Genomic DNA, 25,598 nt, shown 5'->3' on the forward strand with positions numbered 1-25,598 from the left:
CCTGTTCCCATTTAGATTTGATAGCAGCTACTGAAGAGCATTGTAAATTGTAAATTAAATTGTACAAGGCTGATATTATGCCCCTTGAGGTTGGGTTGACCATTAAAAAATCGTCTACTGGATTGTGTGGAGATATTTGGGGGAATTGTGCCGTCATAGTCTGCACGTAGTGTCTGACCTGTAAGAAACGAAAAACCTGAGCAGCAGCAATGCCACATTTGGTGGATATTTGAGAGAAACTTGCAAATTGTCCATCTACATATAAGTCTGCAAAGGATTTTAGGCCCTTTCTACTCATGGTTGTCTCCATTAGATTGCACCTAATGTTCCTACAGTTCCTAAAGAAGCTTGTTTGTGGATACTGGTTAATTTTAAAGAAAAAAAACACTTATACTGTAAATAAAAACTATAAATAAAACCACTTATATGTGGTATCAGTGTCTCCATCAAGATGCTGTCAAAATAAATTTGGGAGTGAATGAGCAGGAAGTTGATTTGTGTCGGTAATAAAATTGGGAAATGAGATAAAAGCCTTTGTTGTGACAGAAGTGGAGTACCCATCGTTTCCTGATTTATTGTGCGCCTGTCTGAGAGGCAGATAGACCAACAGAAAGAAATAAAGAGTGACATTTGTTATGACAGAAGCAGACTACTCATTTTGTCACACTGTGCAGGGAATTTTGTGTGTGCATATGTGTGTGTGCGTATAACTTTTTGCTTGCGTGAGTGTTCTGTTTGAGAGCTCCGTCTTAAATGCGCAGAATTAAAGGTAATATTGCCAGATGATTTTTAAGCCCCTAACAGCACCTTGGAGTCGGAATCTTTTTATCTTTAGGGAGAAATGTCACCCAGCGTGTGTTTTTCTCTCATCATTATGCTGCCACAAAGTAGCATTACAGTCAGCACCGGACTGACTGAAACCCCAAAACAGTTGGACATGTAGCAGCTGGTGGCTCAGCAGGAATGAGTCACTTCTTATATTTTCCAAACACCACAAGTAAACAGTTTCTCATCCTTTATCACATGCTGTTTCCTCTCGGTGTACGTGTATTTAGGAGAAAGGGCTGCCAGTCATCGTTTAAGGAGGGCGACACAAACACATACAAACTTTGTTAGAGTTTATTTGCAAGTTAAACATTTTATCACACATCCCTCAGGCTTCCTCCAACTTTTTGTCCATCTCTTTTCTCTCTTTCACTTTTCCCTCAATTCATTCTCCTCCCGCTCTCTGTTTGCCGTCTTTCAGTTTATCTCTGTTAAACCACGACTGCCGGCCAAACTGCGTGATGGTGTTTGAGGGGACGAAACTGGAGCTCAGAGCTGTTCGGGATATCGACCCTGAAGATGAGGTATGATGAAGAAAATAACCTCACAGTATGGCTTTTGAACGATATAGAATCTGAAACCAAGAACTATATCTGTCATGAAGTGAATTTTATTATGCAAGTAACAAATACTGTATACTTATCCAGTATTTGATAGATGTACACTGAATTAAATGTTATTAAAGAATTATTACAAGATGTAGCCAAGTGAAATTTCATAGCAACACAAGCCGGATCACAGCTCCTAACTTGGCAGTGTTTTCTCCAATTTTCCGTACTTCATCATCCCTTGTGACTATATATAATGAGATTAATCCAAGCCATCTGTCCTACAAGACACACAAACACACGCACACACACGCGCGCGCATTACTTCTACAGTATCACATTCTTCCTTTTAGTCTGTTTTCCAAATGTCTAATATAGGTATGTGCTTAACACTGATCCTCAAAATATGGCACCAAATTTATTTAAGTGCTGTAGGTAAAAGTGAAAATTAAATTTGAGCAAACTGTTTGTTTCTCATACTAAGCCGCTCTCTCTCTCTCTGTGTGTCCAGCTAACTATAAGTTACATCGAGACGTTGTCACTGACTGAAGATCGGCAGAGGCAGCTGGAGGAGCAGTACCATTTTACCTGTCACTGCCAGCGATGTGACTCGCGAGACAAGGTCAGAGGCAAACAAATTAAATTGTGGCTTTTATTCACTTCTAATTAGGATTACAGCTATTTATTTGGGTGTTTTCCCCCCCCTCACAAAAAGAGACGTAATGAATAATATGTCCAACAATCAGAGCAAAGCAGCTAAGTTTCATCACCTATCATCATAAAGGTGGTAGCCCTCTAGATTTCCAAACTCTTCCAAATCATACCTGATCTTTTTTGGTGAGGGGTCACATTTGAGACTTGCACATATCGCTGTCGCCATAGCTCGAATATTATATTTTTACTATACGATGAGTATAGAACGACACGGGCAAAATATATTTGTTGAGTGAGTGCCTGCGATGGATGCAGTGGTGGAAATGTCACTGTTTCATTCATGACAGATCATTTTGAAACATCTATATCATTTTCCAATATGAACAGCTCTAATAAACTGGTTAAAAGTGTGTATTGATCCTTTTGTCCTCTTATCATTATAACTGAGTCCATAGTGTGCACATGGTTAGCCACTTTCAAAGTGCAGAAACTTTCTTTCACACACCTTTGTGTGTGTATGATGATTTTGCACCTTATTCTGATAGTTTTTAACTTTGTAAAAAGTATTTGTGGAATTTCAACCGTACATCCTTACTGCCTGTCTCTCTCTATTTCACAGACACACACACACACGCCCACACTTTCTGTTAGAGTGTATCGGTGCGTAACGTGTTTCGGTGTACCCTTTCCTGTCCTCCTCTCCTTCTCCCTCCTTCACTCTCTCACACATCCTGTGTTATCTCCTGCTCTCCTCCTCGTCTTCCCCTCTGTCACTCGGTCACGCTCCACCTCGTCACATCCCCTCTCTCTCTCTGACCACCTACTGAAAAATGAGAAAAATTATCTTGTCTTGCGGCTGCAGTTTTCTTTTCCATCCATCTTAATCTGCTCCATCTTCCTCCTGCGCTGTCTTTCTTTCGATGTGTCTGTTTTCTTTTCTCTCACTCATATCATCTTTTTGTCACTGCTGCGACTTCCTCTAGCTTTGTTCTCTCTGTGCTTTATACGGCACTTCGCTCTTACTCTAGCACAGCGCTTTTTATGCTTCTGTGTTTGTTTGAGACGAGTTAAGACGGAGCACTCAGTTGACTCTCTGGAACAATGGCATTGATTCATTTTTTTGCCACCGACCTTTGTTCTGCACACAGTAGTGACAGAAACACTCACACACTTTCTCTTTCATTCTGCTTGTCTTTAATCTTGACATCAAACCACAGCGTGGCTGTTTTCTCTCTGTGCATGTGTTAGGATTTACACAAATTGCACGCTTCATTTTACAAAATTTTACTCATAATTTTAAAGCTAAATTTTAGGATAGATTTCTCTTTCTCATTCCCTTTAATCTTGTAACCTTTTCCTTCCTGGCCTGAACAGGTCACAGGTCACTAGCTGTGAATCACACAATGGGTTTTTAATAAACTTAACCCATTCTGTCCCCTTAACTTCTGCAATGTGTGCTGAACTCAGCTATAGTATCAAAATAGTTTTCCTCCAACTTGATTTTTATGTTTTGGAGGTCAATTGTTTGGTTGTTTTAGACATAGATTTCTGCTCATCAGTGTGGATGTTAAAGTAGTCCCTCCGTCCTAATGTCTTTGCTCAGGATGGACTCATGCTCTCGGGCGAAGAAGGAAAATGGCGCCTGCTCAAGGAGGCTCTACCAAGACTGGAAGGGCTGAAAGCCGAGTCCAGTATCCTTTGTCTTTGTCAAGTTCCTCTAAAGCCAGTGGACACCGAATCTCTATGAGAACGTCTTGTAATTGTCTGCTGTTCATATTTTATGTAACTGATAAGACGAGCATCAAGTAATGAGACAACAGTTGAAGTGAGTTTAGTTGCTTATTGAAACATGATACTGTAACTCGACTGTCTTAAGTTAGGTCGTAAGTAAGATCGGATTACTTTGGTGCTGATCAGATTAGATCAGAACTTCATGTACTGATGTACAAATGATGATGATGGTGGCTTCATTGGTTGGTTGGCAGCTCCGAGTAATTAAGAGTCTAATTAAAAGTGGATTGAGATTCTGTGCTTTCATCACCATAAAGCTGGCGTAACCATTTTCATCATAAAACAACACAAAGGAGGGAGAGAGACAAACATCAGATAGTTTATATCATTCAGCGCAGAGAAGTAAACTAATTTATGCAATGTTGTTTTCATAAATCCTTAAGATTTCCCTGAGGAGTCTGCAGCTTTAATCATATTTTCGGGGATGCAGGATAAATGTTACTTTTCCTTAATTCACCTTCCAGATTGGGAAATGCTGTTGGAGAGCTGTAGGCATCTGTTATCAAGCGTTGGTGGTGAAGTTCCTGAGGAAAATCTATACAAGCTCAGAATTACTGACATGGCTTTAGATGCTTCAGTTCACCTGGGACGCTGGGAGGAAGCTATGAGTTACGGGGTGACGACACTTCCAGCATACAGGTGAGTCACTGTGTGCCTGTTTCTGTTTGGCTCAGGAAGTACACTGTCAAGGTAACTAAACTATCTGTGTTTCACCCACGAATGACTAATATGTCATCAGATGTAAAGAAAGAAAGAAAGAAATCATTTTCCTATATTTGTGTATGTGTGCCTGGATTCAGGATGTTTATCAGACCTGGTTTTAGGATAAGCATTAAGTCTGAGTGCATTCAAAGTGCTGTTCACTGAGATGAGGGAGGATTGCATAACCTTACCAGTATAAATTAGTACAGATATTTGGGTTTATTTAACCGTCCTGATGCCTTTTATAGTCATCTCAAAACTTCTGGATTGTGTTTAATTTTAGTTTAGATCAATCTTTACTGTTTTTAATACTAAGAAAGCGAGTCGGAGAGTGTTCAGTTGCTACCATAGGGATTAGGGAAGATTAAGTTACTTGATGTAGTCCTAGACTTTAGTAGATATTATCATCCATCCATCCATTTTCTGCAGCCTATCTGAGTCTGGGTCATGGCAGCAGTGGTCTGAAAGTAGAAAGGCCCAGATCTCTCTCTTTAGTCACCTCCGTCAACTCTTCTGGGGGGGACACTGAAGTGTTCCCGAGCCAACTGAGAGACATAATCTCTGCAGCGTGTCTCAAATTTGCCCCGGGGCCCCTTCCCAGTTGGACATGTCAGAAACACCTCACTTGGGAGGCGTCATGAAGGCATCGCAGTCGGATGTCTGAATCACCTCAAGTGGTTCCTTTCAGTATGAGGAGTAGTGGCTCTACTCTGACCCTCTCACAAATGACTCTCACAGAGCTCCTCATTCTGTCCTTATGAGTGAACCTAGACACCTTTCAGAGAAAACTTATTTTTGCAGCTTGGCTTAGCCATCTTATTCTTTTAGTCACTACCCACAGCTCATAGCCATAGATGAGGGTAGAAATGTACACAGACCAGTAAATCTTCAGCTTTGCTTTTCTCTTTTTATCATAACACTTCCTGTTGTATTTGTTGCATTTGAATATCAGGCTAGTCTGTCTTGTAAAGAGAATTTTGATGTCATGGTGAAATAAATGTTAACTAAAAATGAATAAATATAATACTCAAAGAGGTGGATGAGAGAACCCAAATGTCCAAAGAAAATCAACCTATCTTTAACCTGCCAGCTCTGCTACTAACGCTGCATGATCTCTGTGCCCGTGCAGCCATGTGAGAATAGGGCAGGTAATTGGCATCTTCCTGCAGGAGTCTGTGTCTGATGCGGACTCCTGCTGTGTGCTGCATGTGAGATTTCAGACAAGGGCCTGAGCTGAGTCTCACAACATTGTGCTGATCATATATGAACAGGTATGATAGTGTGTTAGGTTAACATAAAATGGATGTTTTTTGGTGTTATTTCTTAGTTTTTCTGCACTGAATTTCCTTTTTTTTTTTTTTTTTGAAGCAGAGATTAAATATTATTAGATTTAGTTAGCAATTTAGCAAGCTCGTATAATAAAACATATCACAGTGAAATGTCTGAGTTTATCACTGCAGCAGGAAGATCAATGCATATTTTTTACCATCATAATTAAATGTTCAAAACATAAGAAAATCACCGCAATGACAACCCTTGAGTTACTGGTTTTCTGATCTTCGCATTTTATTCCATTGTGTTGCTAATTCAAAAATGAAAGACTACATAGGTTTGATACAGTCCCGATCAAAAGTTTAAGACCACTTAAAAAATGGCAAAAAAATCATATTTTGCATGGTTAACAAGGTTCCAAGTAGGCCTTCAACATGCAACAAGAAGAAATGGGAGTGAGACAAAAAAAAATTTGAGCATGCAATTTATTGAAAACAACGCTTAAACTGAAACACCTGATCAAAAGTGTAGGACCACATGCCTTTAAAAGGCCAAATCTGTGCAAAAATGGGTGTTCATTGTCATTTTCTGTCAGGTAGTCACACTGTCATGACATTCTGATGGCAAAAGGAAAAAAAACGTTCCCTTTTTGAACGTGGTCGGGTTGTTGAACTGCATAAGCAGGGTCTCTCGCAACGTGCCATCGCTGCTGAGCTGGGACGCAGTAAGACAGTCATTTGGAATTTCTTAAATGATCCAGAGGCTTATGGAACAAAAATGTCAAGTGGAAGACCCCAAAAAACTTTCACCAGCACTGAGCCAGAGGATCCAATTGGCTGTCCATCAAGACACTGGACAATCCTCAACCCAAATTAAGGCCGTTACTGGTGCTGACTGCAGCCCCATAAACATCAGACGGCATTTGAGACTGAAGGGCTTCAGAAACAAAGAAACATCTCCTTGAATGTCACAGATCTGACCGTTTGGACTTTGCAAGAGAGCACCAATTAACACCAAACATGGGAAATTGAAAGGTGGAAGAAAGTTTTATTCTCTGATGAGAAAAAATTTTACCTTGACAGGGCTCTAGACTAACTTTTTGACATGGGCGCACCGGTACGCCTAACTTAAAAAATTTAGGCGTACCGGCACAAAAGTTAGGCGTACCGGCACAAAAGTTAGGCGCACTCAAATTTTTCAACCGCTTCGCTTAACACCGCAGTTTTACATGTGCACCTTCTTTGGGGGGAAGTCCATACAGACAATATTCATTTCTAAATTATTAACTAACAATCTTGTGCTTAAAGTGCTTTGTCAATATTGTAGAAAATGTTAAACTTAATCATCATCTTGGCCTGACGACCTGTTTGCTGCTGCCTGCTGCTGAAAGGCAGTGGGGAGAGGGGACACTTGGGCAGTGCATTTATTGCAGCATGAAGTGTGTTTTCTGGATACACTGCTGCTTTTTCAGCATTCAAAGATTGATGGCACTGTGTCAGAGCTGGCTATGAATTTCAGACAGATCAGGCCTTAACTTAACACAAAAGTTATCAATAGTTCTTTTCATCTTTTCTTATTACCCACAGCTACATCCACTTCTGTCAGGCCTAGGCTGCTCACTAGAGCTGGGTATCATCACTGATTTCTATAATCCATTCGATTCCGGTTCTCAAAGTCCTGATTCGATTCAATTTAGCCTCAGACAGTCAGAAATATTATAATTCTGATCATTTATCAGTACTGACACTTGTGAGACTTCATCAGAATTGTGAACATCACAGTAGATGCCTTTGTGTAAAAGTAACTGAGAATAAAACACAGAAAAACATGAAGGAGATTTTCCTGGTCTGGCTTTTTATAACAGATAACCTTAAAAATATTCTGCAATATTCTGCAATTTTGCATAATTTTAAGAAGTTTAAATTTCTTCAGTATTGAACAGCAGAAATTAGGCTTTCTTGTCGGACGTCATTTACATGAAAAAAGAAAAAGACAGCGCTGTAAACAACGGTAGACTGGTGGGTAATAAGCGAATGAATAATCCAGAAAACAGATTTGAGACGGGAAACTGTTCTTGAAGTACACACAGGGAGCTGTGTAGGAAGTGTAATTTTTATCGTGGGGAAGCAAAACAGCAAAAGTCAGAGGGAATTCATGACGACATTGATCAAATGTGAAGCGTAGTTTGCTGCTTCTTTTTGGCTCGGCGAATTTTGGTTGGAGAGACAAAACCTGCAGCTCAGAATCAGCGCAAAAAGACGTAAACACAGAGCGACCCGACGCATCAGAATCGCTAAGCTCCGACAGCGTGTCCGTCTGCGGGCCGTCCGGTGAGAAAGCCGAGAAAGACAAAGCTGATTCTGATGCGTCGGGTCGCTCTGTGTTTACGTCTTTGTGTGGAATCCGTTAATGAATTGATATCGCCTTATTAAAGCTACTCACCTCCCTCTTCTACCTGCACTTTCCACTGGACCACGGCCAATCAGAGAGGTCCCGCCCCTGACTATCTCTGATTGGTTTAGTCCACGATAGGGGCATAATGTGTGTCTGTTGTTGACCACACGGAGTTGCAGAGATTTTTTTTTTGTTACCCAAACAGGTGCGATCAAGTGTTGGTAACAGTTGGTCGCACCGGTGCGACCAAATGTTTTTCTTTAGTCGCACCACGGAAAAATTTGGTCGCATTTGCGACCAAATTGGTCGCACTCTAGAGCCCTGCTTGATGGTCCTGAAGGTTTCCAATGTTACTGGCACGATGTTTTCAATGCACCACGGTGGAGGGGGCAGCATAATGGTCTGGGGTGCTTTTTCCTTGGAACAATGGAGCTTCAGGAGGTGCAGGGGCGTCAAGCGGTGGCTGGCTATGTCCAGATGTTGCAGAGAGCATCCTTCATGACTGAGGGCCCTCGTCTGTGTGGTAACGACTGCAGGTTTTTCAACAGGACAATGGTACAGTACACAATACCTGCAGGACAAGGGACTTCTTCCAGGAGAATAACATCACTCTTTGGATCATCCTGCGTGTTTCCCTGATCTAAATCCAATTGAGAACCTTTGGGGATGGATGGCAAGGGAAGTTTACAAAAATGGACAACAGTTCCAGACAGTAGATGCCCTTTGTGCGGCCTTCTTCACCACTTGGACAAATGTTCCCATTCACCTCGTGGAAACTCTTGCATCAAGCAAAGCACAACAAATTTTTGAAGTGATCAACAGTAATGGTGGCGGTACTCATTACTGAGTTAATGTTCAGAACTTTGATTTCAGTTTTTTTTTTTCTTTTGCGGGGGGTGGGGGGGGTGTTACAGGTTTCTTTGGCGGTGTGGTCCTAAACTTCTGATCAGCTGTAAAATTGTAAATTGCATGCTCAAAAAATGTTTCTTCTTGTTGCATGTTGAAAACATGCAAAATATGATTTTTTGCCATTTTTCAAGTGAGCTTAAACTTTTGTTGTGAAAATGAATTTTATTTTCAGCTTTGCATGCAGGCAAATGTGCTTAAAACAGATAATTTGTAAGATCAGAGCAAAATGCTTATGCCATTCATAGAAAAATTTAAATCTAAACTGAGATTTCTGTATATGCAGGTAATCACCCTCAAATCTGGGAATGCAATGTGATGTCTAAACCAACAGGCTAACTGTTAAGTCCTCAAATATGTTTATCTAATAAGTGCAGCATTTTTAATTAATAAAAGAGTAAAAACCTTAAGTGAATCAAGTAAAAGCAATGAACAAGGAAAGAGAGAGTTGAATTCCAAATCCAAAAATCTTTAAATCTACGTCTGAATTTACAGTAAATTGCATCATCAGTTCCCCGCTTCGATTGTCCAACCTCACTCTCTGTCTCTTCTTTTTTTGCAGTTCAGTTTGTACAAACTCAACATTATACCCACGCACTTCAGCAAGTGTGTGTGTGTGTGTGTGTGTGTTTGTGTCAGTATGTGTGAGAGAGATGCAGAGAAAGAAAGACTAATTGATCTTGTGTGAAGGGCAGCGCTCTACTGGGATAGCTGTGCTCACACACACACGCTCCCGCAACAACATATCCACAGGAGAGAAACGGCAACGGCCTATAAATAAATAAGCAGACACAGGGCAGCAGAAAGAAAGAGATGGCGATGTGTACAAGGGGATGGAGAGAACTGCTGTAAAACGTGTGTCAAAGAATCAAAGACAAAGCCAGTGAGAGGGATGGTTGTGGGGGCTTTAGGCTCTGTATAAAAGATATAATCAGGAAATAAATGAAAAATGAGGGGTGGGGTGCGGGGGCTGCAGGGTGATCAACAACTTGACAGAAGAAAGAGGAGGGAAAAAAGATCTGCAGAAATGATGGAAATAAAATATGAATGATGGGATCACAAGGAAAAGAAGAGTAAAGGTAACATACAGGAGGGGAAGGGTTAAAAACAGGTATAATGAATGAAATGGACACGGATGAGTGAAAATGTTGAAAGAAAAAAAAGAAAGTGGAAGGAATTCAGGAGAAAAAAGTGAGAAGTGAGTGGGAGGAGGATCCTCCATATTCATCTCCTATCTTCCTCTGGGCTCTTCAGATGCTAGGGAAGAAAGATAGCTGCAGGAGTTCTCGATCACTCCATTTCTCCTGTCCTTCCCCTCATTCTGTATTCCTTTTTTCTTTCGCACTCTCCCACTGCAGGTCTTTTCAGAGTTACTCTATTCAGTTTGTGATATATGGAGAGGGTTTTCCCTGCGAATAATGCTCACCTGCTGCAGGCTGTGCACACCAGGCCTATTGAACCCCTTCTGTACCGCACATATTTTACTGCTATAGATATGCACACACACATACCCAGATTATTCTGTTCACGAATGCATCCAGATATCTGTCTTTCAGTAGATGCTCTGATGACTTTTTATGCATAAAGTAAAGCAAAAAGCATCTCTGGACACATTTTGTAGCTTAGTGTTGTTTCTTCATTTCTTAAACACAAGTACTGACAATCGTCTCAGACCTACAGGTCAGCACAAATGTGGAATAATAGCATCAGCTTGATACTTCCTTTTTTACATCATTCAGTTTTTGATTTTTAAATGCCCAGACCTTTTTTCTCTGTCTGTATTTGCATTAACATTCAGCAGTATTACAGGGACAAATCTCTTGCATAAGATTTCTGCATCAGCAGTGGCCTTGATGGACCAGCCAAGTGCACCCGCGGTGTCAGTCTTTATGAGTCCTGCTGTCAGCGTATGAAATTTAAGTTTGTTTTAAAATGTTGCAGACAAATGAGACTAGCAGACAGCATAGATTTGTCTAAAAACCACAAACTGGTTTAATATAATATTTAATGAAAGGCTACTTTTATAAATACCTAATTCAATCAGAAGATGTCAGTCGTCCTAACCTGTAGGTAATGGCCAAGCAAAGTTACAAGGTGACTAAAGTAACTGAAGAAATGTGTTTCTGTGGATAATTTAGACTTTTCTCAGATTGTTTACTTTTTCGATAAGGCTGCTTGTAGCTATGCAGCTTGGATCGAAGGATCCTGTGCAGGCATCACTTAGCTTTAAGCAAACCAGAAAGGTTAGAAGTCAGTGTTATCGATCGCTGTGGTCCTGTTGTCTGCTAGCTTACGAGACTCGGGCAAAGACCTTCTTTAGATGCAGTAGTTAATTGGTGAATTTGTCTGCAAAGACGGCTGACTAACTGTGATTTAAATGTTCTTTGTCTTGCATAGTTGTTGTAATTTTCCTTAAATGTGCAACTGAAATTACTGTTGCATTTGACAAAAAACAAAAACGCAATTAAGCTAAATACTTGCAGCAAATCTGACCTTCTCCTTCAGTTTTCTACTTAGTAAGATAATCCTTGTTTCCCTCTCACAAACAGCAGGCCGTGGATCTTTTTGTTCCAAACAAGTGCCTCATTAGTTCCACTGCATTTGCCTGGAAATGCTACACTTTTCCACAACTATTAATTTCTTCTTCTCACTGCCTCTCGTACGCATAGCCAAGAGCTATAGCTTTGTAACTAGCTCCGTATGACGACGAGACCGTATTTCTCTTCAATTTACTCTTCCGAGGAGAAAAAAAAATAGGGGATAAATCAGGAGACAGCAAATTAATTAAATTACTCTAATTGCTTTGCGGTTCTATATGAGAGGAATTATAATTGGATTGTGGGCTTGATGTGTGTGTTTGTATGTCATGGAAGTCAGAATCACTGGCTTGGTGATTAAGCCAATATTGTAACTTATTATTCATGGGCTACTAATTTTGTTGGTTTATTCTTTGAACTTTCTGTTTAATAATTCAATTTTAAACAGAGGATAAGGGGCCACCTCTTTAATTGGTTGGCTTGTCAGTTGATAGTTTAGTTTGGCTTTGAGGTTCAAACAAATGGGCTGTTAGCATTGTGGCTAAAAAGTGGTGAAAAATTAGGAAACTATAGAGTTTGAAATGACTCCAGCTGTGGCCACTACATGGAAATTAATTTTGGATTTCTCTTTATTACCAGAACAGATTTTATTGTTAAACAAGAGTGGAAAACTGCTGCCCATAAAAAAATAATAAAGAGTAATGCCCTGTTAACATTAGGTGCTGTTTCTATTATAGCGCGTATTGAATCCCCTTCTGGTGTCTTTACTCTGGAGAGAAGTGAAAACTGGCAAATATGCCGGGTCAAACAGGGTGAAGTGGATTTGTATCGACCCTATCTTTGTGTGCGCACGCTCATACATTAATGCCGATGCACGTGTGCATTCATGTATATGTGTTTACTCACAGCTCTTTTTGTTTGTTTGTCAGAGACGGAGAAGTGGAGGAAATGGAAATGGAGAAGGGCTCGAGCTTTATCGGTGCACAGTTCTTTAAAATATGTAATCAAGAGAAAGGAGGACAGAACAAATAAATAGAAGGAAGATTAAAGAGGGCTGCAGAGGTAGAGTGGAGAAGAGAAATGCATGGAGAGCAGCCGAAGAGGGCGGGAAACAGCTGAACAACATTGGCAACTTTAATCCCTGCAGCTAGCGGGGTAAAAAGCACAAATATAAACGGGGAGAAGCAGAGGAAGGAGATGTGAAGCAGGAAAAAGGAATGAGAGATTAGAGGAGGGGGATGGAAAAGAAAGGAGAATAAAGGGAAAGAAGAGCTGGGTAAATGAGTGTTTGAGAACTCCAGTGTTTGCCAACAACAAAGCTGTTTCCTAACAGTCCCTAGTGTGTATTTATCTTTATAGGATGAGCAATGTCCCAGTTCAGCGTGTGTGTGTGTGTGAACTTTCACTGTAACACATGTATTTGTAAACATTTACAGTCAGTGTCATGCACACATATCAATAAGCAGTCAAGCTTATCCATTTTTATGCATATGTGCATCTAAATCCATTTGCTCCACAGATACGAATTATAATTAAATGCATTTAGAGGAAAAAGAAGAAATCCCTCTAATTAATTTGACAGCACATTTTCTTATATGCAGATCTTGCATTAAAAGTGTCCATGTGGAATGCAAAAGAGTGTGTTTTTAATATGTTTAATATGCCCTGTGTTTATTTTAAAACAGCTGCTGCTGTTAGATGGATTTTATTAGTTTTGCATTGAAGTACACCAGAGTTGCTGAGCTGTGTGTGTGTGTGTGTTTGTGTGTGTGTCTTCTGTGAGAGATGTGGGAGTCTCTTGATGTCAAAATCATTGATTGGCTCGATGACAGTTCTGAATCTGTCACCGCTGATACACAAACTGCGTCGTTTTCTGTCACTGGAACGTTCCCTTCTAGAGACAGAAGGACTGAAAGGTGGTAATTTGTCTCCTTGGCTGTGTGTATTTTTATGCAGGCAGCAACATCGGGTTTTGAATGGCACATTACTTGTTATTACCCATCTACTCTCTTTAATGTCTTACCTTTTTTGTTGAATTATCTTTGCATTACACTGCATGACCTCAGATGTGATGTCCCGTCATTTCTAGTTAACAGTATAATAAACTGTGCATTTCCCGTGTAACAGCACACATATGTGCTGGTAAAGATCTACAGAGAAGGTAACAAGGAGTTGCACCGTGTCTTTGTAGGGTTCCAAGAGAGAAACTGTGGGACTACCTGGGGAAGTTAGGAGGGGTGGAGAACTATGTGAGGGTGAGGACATGAAATCAGTGATAGAGAGTCTGGAGAGGTGGGCAGAAAAGGAATGAAAGTCAATAGAAGGAAGACAATACAAGTGAATGTGAGGGGAAACGGGTGTAACAGTGAAGCTGAATGGAGCAGAGGTAGTGAAGGTAGATTAGTTTAAATATGTGGGGTCAGTCATCCAAACAAGTGAACAGTGGATAGCAAAGAGGAAGAAGAGAGTGCAGGTAGGGAGTGACCAGAATGGAGAGACAGAGGACACTGACGATGGAGCTACCAAGCAGGAGGAAGAGGAAGACTTAAGATGTTCATGGATGTAGTGAAGGAGGACATGCAGAGGGTTGGTGTGACAGAAGAAGATGATAAGGTGAGATGGAGGACGATGATCTGAGTGTACGGATTAGTAAGCTAATATGTCACATCACTCCCTCATCACAAGTTCCCATCCTAGCTCATGAGTTATGCTTATGTTCTTTCTCTTTTTTCTTATTTTCTTTTGTACTTGTCCTCCTGTTTCCTCCTCCTTCCCCCTGTTTTTGCCTTTTTGTCCTCCAACTGTGTGTCTCCCTCTCTTTCAGTGCCAGATCATCTTCATACCTCACGCTGAGTGTTCCAGTGTCCTCTCGCTTGTCTGGCAGCTTCCTCTTGTTTTGTTTGTCCTGTCTGACTGATCAGCTGTGATCAGACCTTACTTACAAACATCTGCATTTGCATCGGCATCATGCATTTGAGTCCTCACTTAGGGTGTACCCCTCTCTGATAAATGGAATGAGATTATAGTAACGTGCAACTTTAATGCATTACCTTGCAGCGGATTGAAATTTGGACATATATATGTTATAGTATCAGTGTTTTTTAATGCTTTTATCGTTAATGCCAAATAGAGTAAATAAGTATAAGCTTTGACATACAAGCGTGCAAAAAAAACATATTTAGTCACACTTGTGTATTGAAGGAAGTATACTCAAACAAACATGGAGGCAAGCATTTTGCACACTTGTAGAAACTCTAAGTATTCTACTTTTTCCCCCTTGCTGTTCTTTTTCTCGCTCATGCCTACTTGTTTATGCATTACACATGCACTGAGACACTAACAGGAAAAGCAGATTTTATTAATCTTGTTTATGGCTCTTGCTGTTTGGTTCCATGCTGTGAATGTCAGTGGATTGCCTCAGACTTTAGAAATCAAACTGATGAATTAAAGTAAACCCTTAATATTATATCATGTGTGTCCCTGCTGATAAATGAAGTTGATTTAACCTCATTATGTAGTGACTTATTTCTTTTAAGTGACTTGTGAAACAATTAAGTAGCTGGTCTTGCACAAGTTTGTCTACATGGGATATTATAGCATACAAATGTGTATGCTATTGTTTCCCGACTTCCATTTCAGTTTCAATGTGTATATTTAAAAAGTATGACCAAGGAGTGGGCACCACACTGGTTAGCTTCCCTGGAAATGCTTAGATGCTAGAGAGGAAATTGGGGATGATTGATGAACCTAGGATGTAGCAGGCGTAATGTGAACTTTATCCTGATTGGGCAGCGATGAACTAATTATTTACTTTTTGTACCGATATTGGAAGAGCCATGTGAGTTTGTGCATCCAGTGTACATGTTTTCTATAAACTGGCAGAGGGCTTGTGAACATGTCCCTCAGGGTTTCCTACGCAGGACTCTGCTGTTGATTTAACCCAGCCAGCCATCCACATCCAGGGGCAGAGCGGTTTTATGAATACTAATTCTCTGTTTAGTATTGCAGCCATTTTTTGCATAAGAAGAAGCATTAACTGCTCCCGTAAGAGCAGTATGTAGCATTTTCAAGCAAAAATAGAATAGATAGAATAAATGTAAAGGAAAATTACAGTGCAAATGATACCAGAAGAACAACACCCTGAAAGAAATGAAAACAATAATGGAACTTTTCACTTGTTGTGGTGAAATCTAATTACATGTACATGTTCTCTTTCTTCCTAAAGACAGTACTACCCCGATCCCCATCCAGTCCATGGGATCCAGCTGATGAGAGTTGGAAAGCTGCAGCATTACCTGGAAAACATCGAAGATGCTTTGGACACATTCAAACAGGTTTGAAGGACTAAATATCAACCAGGACATTGTTTACATTTTAAACTTTATTATTAGCTAATAGAACAAGTCTGGAGACATGTCTGTGTACCAGGTCATGTTAGTCTTAAGCCCTTGAAATGAAGGCAACGGGACTTCTTTTACGAACCAAAAATGAAGACCAGTTGCCTTCATGTCAGGCACCTAAGATCGTGTGGAGACATGTAACAGAAGAGATGATCAGGCAGGATTAAAAACATCTTCGGTTAGTTTTACAATAATCTCTAAAGTACTTAATCTTTAAGTAAAATGTCACGAAAACAGTTACTTTCAGTTTCCTTTATAGAATAGATTGTAGCATTGATCCTGTTTCATTACATCACCATACAAGATTGTTCTGGCACTAACATTGAAGAAAGCTAGTTATGCTTATGTCTCCTATTCCAGGCTTATGAAATCGTAAAGTTCACCCACGGTGAAGATCACCCATTGACAACCGAACTAACGATGAAGATGAAGGAATGTCACAGTGAGATGGATCATCATTCCTCCAGCAGACACTAAGACGAAGACAAAAGAAACGTCTTCATGTAACTGATTTCACTGCCTTACGTTCTTTTTATTCATCAACCTCAATAAATGGATTTGTTGTTTTGCCATCCATACCTGACCTTTGTCTCAACAGTCTTAAAGTAAGGAACTGTTGTTAAAACAGCTCCAGCAACACTTCAGGCTCCTCTTTATACTTTCTCATGGCAAATAAAACTTTTTTAGCTTTGGTTTGGTGCAGTTTTACGTTAATCTCTGTCATAAAATCTAGCCATAAAACATCCTATTAATGATATCCAAGAACCTGCTTTTCCCAGAATTCCATGAAGCGCCACTGATATTTCTGCAGTTTTGTAGCCAGCCTGTTATCCTGTTTAAATTAGGTTTATGGAAACATTTAAGCACAATTAATCCCATTAATCCTAAAGTTTCTGCATCCTGTCCTTGTTTGAGAACTGGAGAGGAAGAAGCAGAGGGAGGAAGGAAAGCCCCTGTTGGCCCCGGTCTCCTCTGTAATCTGTAGATTCCATTGTGATGAGTGATCCTAGGGTTGGTTTAGTAAAGTACATACATCACCCTCTGTGCATTTCCATCACACATACTTCCCATTTTAAGCCCTGTTTTTGTTTCTCTGTCATTGTATGAGCCCAGAGTGTGTCTGCAGCACACACGCACACAGTTTTCCCATGTTAATCCCAAAATTCTGCCATATGCAAACTGATGACACTATGTCCTAGGGGCGTGTGTGCACGAATGGGTGTTTTTCTGCCATCTTTCTCAGTCTTCTCAAAAAACGGAGCTTATTTTTTTCCTTTTGGCTCAAAATATTTTTTGTAATTATAAAAAAAAAACTGTAGAAACGAGGTATCAACAGATTATTTTTCAACTTTGAAGAGAGAAACGGTGCAAGCTTACTGTGTATCAAAGACACAGTGGAGTGAATGGCCTGTGGGAGCCGTCTGTGTTGCTGCACCGCTCCTACCTACATTACTCATTTCATTGGTTTTGTTGCTTTCAGTCCTTCACTCGCTCACTTTTCCCATATAACATCCATCAAATGAGATTTAGTGTTTCTTAGCTATAACCTCCTGTCTCTCCCTCTCTGTCACTCACTGTCTCTCTTCCCCATTTATATCTCTCTCACTCTCCAAAGGCTTTCAAATGAAATTCTCTATTTGCCGGAGTCTATCTTTCTCTTTCACTGCGTGTCACTGCAGGCAACCTGACCACACAGAAATAAAGAACACCAAATGTTTTTTTTTTCCTTCACCACCTCAATTCATTCACCCCTCTACCATTTACTCAGCCCCATTTTTTAATTTTCACATTTTCATTCTCATTTTCAGAGACACTCTATGTCACTGTTCCTCCCCCCTGCACCACCTCACCTTTACTGTCACCTTACTCGCTATCTGCTAATATTATTCATTTCTTCTCACTCCATTTTAATAACTCTCCTCTCCATAATTTACCTTTTCTTAAAGATACAAAAGTCAGACGTTTTCCTGCCAGAACTGTGGGATTTGTGTCTTATTTGGTTTTGGCTTGCTGATTTTTGCTTTTACTCACTTTTGCTTCAGTACTTGATTATATTTAGGTAATTAAAAGCAAAAAACCAAGTCTTAACCCTGCAGCAAAATGATGCTTACCCAGTGTGTTTAAATCAAAGACCAAGAGGTCCTTTAAGTGTCCACATGTGACAAGTTAGTAGTCACATGTAATTTGGCGAAGCTAGTAGCTTTGCCAAAATACAGTATTTGAGGCTGTGAGGATGAGAACACTGTGGCTTTTCCAGTCCTTTGATTTAAGAGCAGACTCTTAAATCAAAAGACTGTGAAGCTTAATAGTAACTACCATTACTGCAGTCACCTGAAAACACTTAAACCTGTTCTCTGCATGTTGACTAAAAGTTGCACACTTGCTTTTTGAGGATTTTTAGCCATGCTAAAGTCATTGTTCTTGCAGTCATTGGTTCCCAATTTCTTAGGCTGTTTGTACACTCCACAAAAACCTAAGAGGTACAGCTCAGACTCGACAGGCCTCAGTTAGCATGTTAAGTTCACGATAGAAAAGACTGAACAGGTGTCGCTTGTTTGGAAGGTTTGCCACAAGAAAGGTTCTTCTGACTAAAAAAAACCAAAAAAAAAAACATGGACAGTTTGCAAGATTATAATTAATTAACAAACCACTTCTAGAACAATGTGCTTAGATGAGACTAAAGTGGACATGCTGATGGACATAATTCAACGCACTCTTATCAGCTGTCAAGCACGGTGGGCTTATGTTGCAGCTACAAGACTTGTAGTATTGAATTGAGCTCTTCTGCAGTTATCTCACGGTATTAGTCACAAATCACCTAAAGGATCCTTCTTTTGCTACACTTTTAAAATTCAGTACACTGTAATCTTATATTGAATAATTTCACCTACTTTATTTCTCTTGTACAGTCTTGGTTCTTCCTCTTGTCACCTCTCTCTTCTTGCATAAAAAGCAGTCCTGTACTCCTCTTCTTTCTCACTTGTCTCCCTTTCCTCTTGCATTTCCCCCTTTGCTACCTTTATTCTTCTCTCGTCTCTAATCTATTATTTCTCCTCGCTCCCGTTCCTGCCTTCTCCTCCTTCCTGTTCCCTGCTGTGCATTGATGATCAAAGCAGGCTCAACAGGGCATTACTGTATGTCACAGAAAAGCTGCCTACAGGGTACTCAAGGTCCACATTTACACATGCTCTGGAAACTAAATGATATTTTTGAGTTGTCCCAGGCCCTTTTTTATGTAAATCTAACAGTCCAATGCAATAACGTGCAATGTTACGTGTTCCATGTTACATCATTTAAATTTCTGATGAGTTTGAGTCGTAATGCAAAAGATTTTTAGTTCATCAGAAGTGAAACAGCACGCCTTCTGGACATCTGCACACTACTGCTTTTGAAAACACTCGCTCACAGGGCACAGATGAGGTAGGGGTACACAGGTATGTCATATTTTCGTCTATTCTGTGTGCAAAGAATGAAGCATCAGGTGTGAAACTCTTTTAATACATTCCTTTATTTACATCCCTCCATCTTATTCTTCCATCTTTACAATGTGTCAGACCAGATTTCACAAAAACGGTAAATCTGCAGTGGACAATATGAGCACAGCGAGACTCCTGTGCACCATTTGTTCCGCATTTACACTGATAATGTGTTGTTTTAAATAGAATTACTGAGGGTATTTAGCATGAATATGTCTCACAACTGGCATTTTTATCAAAAGACTGGAACAGAAAAGTGATTTTTTTTTTTAGTTATCCAGAGATCTTCAAACAACTGACCCTGTGTCTTACAACTGAGCAAAGCAGGAGTTGACTCCGAATGCTAATGATAACATCTGTTTTTGGTAAATGTGGTCTGACCCGGACTTTAACACACAATGCTCCCTAAGATGCCGTGTGTGAGATTTCCAGATAGCACATTATAATTCTTAAATGTGTCTACAAAATATGCACCAGCACACCATATTTGTCAGTTTATTCCATAGATCATGTGATGCTTTTGTTTGCCTTACAGAGTGACTTTGCAGATGGAAATCTGTGAATAACTTGATTTAAAACACCCCGCTTAGCTCACTTTCACTATTCTTTTAGCTGTAATAGTTTCTAGCAATTTTTGATTATTATTACAATAATAAAGGGATATCCCATTAGATTTGGCAGTAACATATCAAGGAAGAAACCTCCCACATAGCATCTTAAAAAGGATAGTTCAATACAAGCCATTAGCTCATTTAGAGGTTAGATTTCCCAAAACACTCGCTGCTAATTACACAGGGCTGCAGTTCATAAGACACAGACATTTCTCTTAAAGCAACACAGCTGCCTTCATACTGGAAGGCTTCTGATTTGCATGTAATCAACTAGCATCCCTGTTCTGCATGTGAATGTTTGGGGAACCAAACCCATTGAAATCCTCAAGAGGAACAACAGGAGCAAATGAAACCAACAACAAAAAAAATATCTAAAATAAAAATGATGGCATATATGATATGTGCACAGTATATATATTTATATATGACGTGGGCTCAGCAAAGTATGTACAGTTATTTTTCTTTTTCATCAATGCATAGTAACTTTGTAAGATCATGAGGTGTACATAAATAAGAACATTAATTAGCAACTCAAATAAATAAACTTTCATTCATGACTTGCACGATGAACACGGGGGTAAAAACAGGAAATGATCAGAGATGCTGTTAAAAAACAAAAAAACCCTCTCAAGTTTGTCAAAAGCGTCTTGCTCTCAGGGGTAATTTCTCACTAGATTATCTCTTGGCTATCCCTGCCAGTGTGCACTACATGAAATCATTAGCCGTTTCCTCATTCAGATCCATGTGAAGATCAAAACTTCACTGAATTAACTGTATTTTCTGTTTCAGCGACAGCACATTCTGGTTTCATGCTCTTAGCGGAGAAAAAAATCAGCACTACAACGCTTTTGACAAATTACACCAATACGGTGACATCATTTCCACTGCCCTCAAGTCGCTCTCCCATAATGCTCTCTGCTCGACAACAACAGACACGATGACAGCGGTGTAAAAGAAGCATTTGAAAGGCGTTGTTTTGTGTTTCAGGGGGAAATGGACTCTTTCGTATATTTATATTTGTACAAACATTTAGATCATAAGCATCTCAAGCACCATAGATAATAATACTAACAAATCTTAGGAGTTGCTATCCATCCAAAAAGTGGAACCAGGCAGAGATCTATGTCTTTTAAGCTCGTCTCCTCCCTTTTTAATTAGGTTCCTTTAATTCTTTTATATAATTTAATTGTCCTTTAAAATATAGGGGATATTAGAAGTGTTTAAACACCCTATAACTGTAGTCCCAAAGTATTGACTAAATCTACTACCTTGTTTCGTTGTAATTAAATGTTAAACACAGTATATCGACGCACCTGTGTGTTCCTCACAATTTATCTATAAATATGTCTTCAGATTTCGATTATCCTGCTCAATGCTACTATCGTACATAGTCTCTACATGGTCCCATTGCACTCAAATAAAAAAAGGATACCTTATTATAAAACACACACAATGACAAATCATTCAGTTTCTTTTAGAATAGAGCAGAACAACACAGATACGAATAACAAACAGACTGCCTGTGAGTCAGGCAGGGAGGCAGGGAGTCAGTCGTTGGTTGTATTTAACACCAGATCAGAGAGAAGTGTTTTCACCTCTACTGCCTTCTGACATTTCATAGCTTTGTGAACATTAAAAATCTCTATCGGGGGAAACATCGTGTATGAATGCCCCGGAGGGCCAAGAGTCACATGTGCTCCGTTTGTGAGTAAAGCCAAAGTAAAAACGACACCACAGGATACCAGATTCAGTGTTTTTGTTTAAACACACATAACTTTGTGTCCTGGAAAAATGTTTAATGCTTTTAACTTTAGGTTTTTGGTCCTTCCAACAGTTTAATTATGTCAATCTGTAGTTTTCCTTTAAAGGGGACCTATTATGCTTTTCCTGTTGGGAATAAGTACGAAGAACTAAAATGGTGTTTCACAGAGGATGAACTGAGAGCACTTCACTGAGGCCCAGTGAAGTATGGGCAGGGATAGCTCAGTAGGTAGAGTGGTTGCCCCATGATCGGAAGGTCGGGGGTTCGAATCCACTGAACGGCTACCCTGAGGTAGCCCTGAGCAAGGTACCGTCCCTACACACTGCTCCCCGGGCGCCTGCTTAGTGGCTGCCCACTGCTTCACTGAGTGAATGGGTCAAATGCAGAGAAAAACAAGTAATTTCCCCACGGGGATCAATAAAGTATACATTATTATAAAATAAATAAGGATTATTTTGATTTGTTACTCATGCAAAGCGGCTCCTGTGGAGTCCGAGAGTAAAAATAAAGAGCATAACAGGTCCACTTTAACTTTGTTTCTCTGATCTCTAATCAATGTACCAAAGACCATACATTGAAACACACATTATTAGTTTGTTTATCATATAGTGAAACACTGACCCACAGTAAAACATCACATTTAGAAAAGAAAATGAAAACTGCTTCCAAGGACACTGATCTTTTCTGGATGTTTCTATACTAGCACCATACTTACTTGTACACAAAGTTAGAGAGAAGGAGACTTGGTCTTGGTATTGTTGAAATGTTCACAAGGCACTTCTAAATCTTTTCCTTCGTCCTCTTGTCATTCTCTCTCAGTTAGTCTCTTTTATTTGCTGCACAACAATACCAGGCCATTCTGTAGTCAGCACTCTGTATTTACAGCCAAAGGCTTTTAACCATGTAAAAAATGTTCTTCCAAAATGTGTTAGATGTGAAATTATTCTTCTCTTGCACCTCAACTTCAGCTTTCTCCTTCTTAAAAAATGGAAGTTTTTGTTCAGCTATAGCCTTGTTTTGCTCTCGGTACATTCTTTGAAAGTTTGACTCACTGCGTGTCACTGCGGTCCAATTATTTTGTTCTCTGGTTACTTGGTTTGACATGTCTTTTAGACTCTCATACACTATTTGGGCAGCCATATTTTCTCTGATTGAAAGTAGCCCATCCATTAGATAGTTTCTGAGGTTGTTTCCAAGCCCCAGCAAACAAATCTACAAATCTTTTCTCTGTTTTTCTGTTAATTTATCTCCATAAATCTTCTTCTGATTTTCCCGGCCACCTGGCCTTCTGCTTACTCACATCTGGACAAGACGCCGGAATAATATGCAGGATCATGCGGTCAGTCTATTCCTGTGTTCATCCCTCCAACTGTCGAGCTGTAGTTAAAGATTTTCTAAATGTGTTTGATTAGTCAGGGGGAATGGTCTAGACATTGACATCGTTGAGTCCACTTCTCTGTCCCGCCATCTGTCTACTGATGCCTTGAGGACACATCAAAGCAGGTGATCATCATAAGATGGGCTTTGCAAAAGTTGACTCTGGTCTCCAGTTTGTCTGTCACTGTTTCCAGAGCCTCCAAATACTCCAATGAGTCCACTTCATAGGCCTGCTGCAGCTCAACTGGACACAAATAGAAAGGTGGAGAAAATACATCATTCCTTGATAAAGTGCTGTTGAATGTGGGTTTAATAATTAAAAAGGTGCCACTGGTTATATTTTACATGTTACTGTTAAAATGAAATAATGATAAATGTCATAATAATAATTAATAACAATTGTGATTAAAAAAAAGAAGAAGGCCAATGAGTTAATCATCACTGTCTCTACACCGGTCACTGTTGTGAGCACCTCAGACTCCAACATCATAGCTGTAATGGTCTCAGATCATCGAATAATGTAAAGAGAAAAACTTCCAACTAAATCCCTCCAAGTCCAAGGACCTCATAATGGACTTTACGAGAGAGTAGCGGAGGAAATTTGGCCCTCTCTGCATATTTGGGGCCCACGTGAAGAGGGTAGATAACTTTAAACACGGTAGTGTTTACATCACAAAGAACCTGTCATGGTCCTGACACATGAAATCCCTGGTGAAGAAAGCCCATCAGCACCTATATGATCTCGGCTAACTAAGAGACTTTAAACTCCCACTTAGGGTGCACAGGAACTTCTACACCTGCATCTTGAGTGGGAGTATCAACACCTGGATGGTTAGTTGCACCAAGCAGGTGGTCTGTTAGCTGAGAGAATCTTCAAGACCACCCTCCCCCATCTGTGGGACATGTAGCGCCGTAGAATAAGATCTCAGAGGACCAATAGGGACTCCAGCCCTTCTTTTATGGTTGCATGATTCATTATGTTGGTTGCACTTTTATTTCATATACAGCCCAATAGGTACATAACTGAATAATTAAGTCTGATGTAGCCTATTGCTACATATGTAAAATCTACATTATTATCCAAGAACTGTTACGATTAGGATTCACATCACAATTCACACACAAATCAGAGATTTATCCATTTTTTTCATACCTGAGTTTGTTTGTACTTTGCAAAAAAATGTACAAAAAGTGCCTCTGACCATTTATTCAAAGAATTGAAGGCTAGCTATCTTAGCAAATTTAAACACAGCTGTATTAAATCACTACTACTTATTGATAATTATTATTATTATTAAATGTGTTTTCTTAAAAAGAAGATTATGGCATGGCAGCATGCCGATTGTATGCACAAGCCTTTTTAGATGATTCTGATTTACTAAATTGCACAGTAGTAAGAAAATGTCCTTACAGTGCAATTGAGGGCAATTAAGCCACACCCTTACAAAAAACACAACAAAGCAAAACATTATTTCGTATCATGCAAGTTTGCCCCATCAGATGCATCAATCTGCAGCAACACAATCCTTCCCACAAATGCATTTTTGTGTCTATTTAAGTAAAATCTATACTGCCCAGTCACTTCATATTTTTAATAATGAAATGACAGAATGTATTTGTCTGAAGAATGAACCAGCAGTCATGTAGCACAGCATTAGTAGTTAACATGAGTCATATAAAATATAAAAATATGCATCATAACTTAAACATAATAGACTTATTTATTTCAGAATAATCCTCCACTAAAATCCTAAACAGTTTCTAACCTCCTTTGCTCTCACTCTCTCTCTCACACACATACTTATATTCCCTGATGTGTCAGAGGTCCACACTTACACTCAGTGGTCCACTTGTGTGGCTCCAGCATCAAGTACTGTTTGGTTTGTTCCAGTTCTTTCTTGAGACACTGGTACTTGGCTCTGACTTCACTGATTCGCTGCTGGCGGTGCTCCAACAGACGAAGCTTGGCACTGACATACACCACCTCCTGATACACAGAGAAGGCAGACAGATAGACACGGATTTTATTTAGCTTTATTTTTTTCAGAGGAGCGTGTTGTGAAACACAGGTGGGTCTCCTTCAGCAGCAGCACGCTTAAAATTCACACAGTTAAATACATTCGCACCTCGTCGTCTCCCACTGGGGCTGCAGCTGAGCGCCTTCGGACACTGAGCAGCTTTCACTGGAACACGATTGTGGCTTTCTTAAGGTTGCTGCAGGGAAAATCTATATTTCATGCTTTTTCTCCATTTCTCTTTTCCAGTGCTCACAGTGCTCTCTCCTCTGATCACATAAAGGTTTAACAGTGGAAACCCCCCAAAACCTGCATTCATTTACAACAA

The 25,598-nt window shown here is 39.8% G+C and overlaps 2 protein-coding genes across 2 annotated transcripts in view; one reads left to right on the forward strand and one right to left on the reverse strand.

The window, feature by feature from the left end:
• smyd3 (SET and MYND domain containing 3) overlaps positions 1-16,651 on the forward strand; it is a 100,159-nt gene extending 83,508 nt beyond the window's left edge. Inside the window, exons 7-12 of the mRNA XM_063477417.1 lie at positions 1,247-1,349; positions 1,885-1,995; positions 3,631-3,718; positions 4,283-4,457; positions 15,855-15,963; positions 16,390-16,651. Coding sequence (XP_063333487.1) covers positions 1,247-1,349; positions 1,885-1,995; positions 3,631-3,718; positions 4,283-4,457; positions 15,855-15,963; positions 16,390-16,506 — 703 coding nt within the window. The 3' untranslated portion in view covers positions 16,507-16,651. The remainder of the gene's footprint in view (positions 1-1,246; positions 1,350-1,884; positions 1,996-3,630; positions 3,719-4,282; positions 4,458-15,854; positions 15,964-16,389) is intronic.
• A 3,335-nt stretch (positions 16,652-19,986) lies between these two features.
• Positions 19,987-25,598, reverse strand: part of kif26ba (kinesin family member 26Ba) — a 93,678-nt gene continuing 88,066 nt past the window's right edge. The window contains exons 27-28 of the mRNA XM_063477425.1: positions 25,092-25,242; positions 19,987-23,499 (exon numbers count right to left, since the gene is read on the reverse strand). Of these exons, the coding sequence (XP_063333495.1) occupies positions 23,351-23,499; positions 25,092-25,242 (300 nt within the window). The 3' untranslated portion in view covers positions 19,987-23,350. The remainder of the gene's footprint in view (positions 23,500-25,091; positions 25,243-25,598) is intronic.

Source organism: Pelmatolapia mariae, linkage group LG1, assembly GCF_036321145.2.
Source record: "Pelmatolapia mariae isolate MD_Pm_ZW linkage group LG1, Pm_UMD_F_2, whole genome shotgun sequence".
NCBI classification, from domain to species: domain Eukaryota; kingdom Metazoa; phylum Chordata; class Actinopteri; order Cichliformes; family Cichlidae; genus Pelmatolapia; species Pelmatolapia mariae.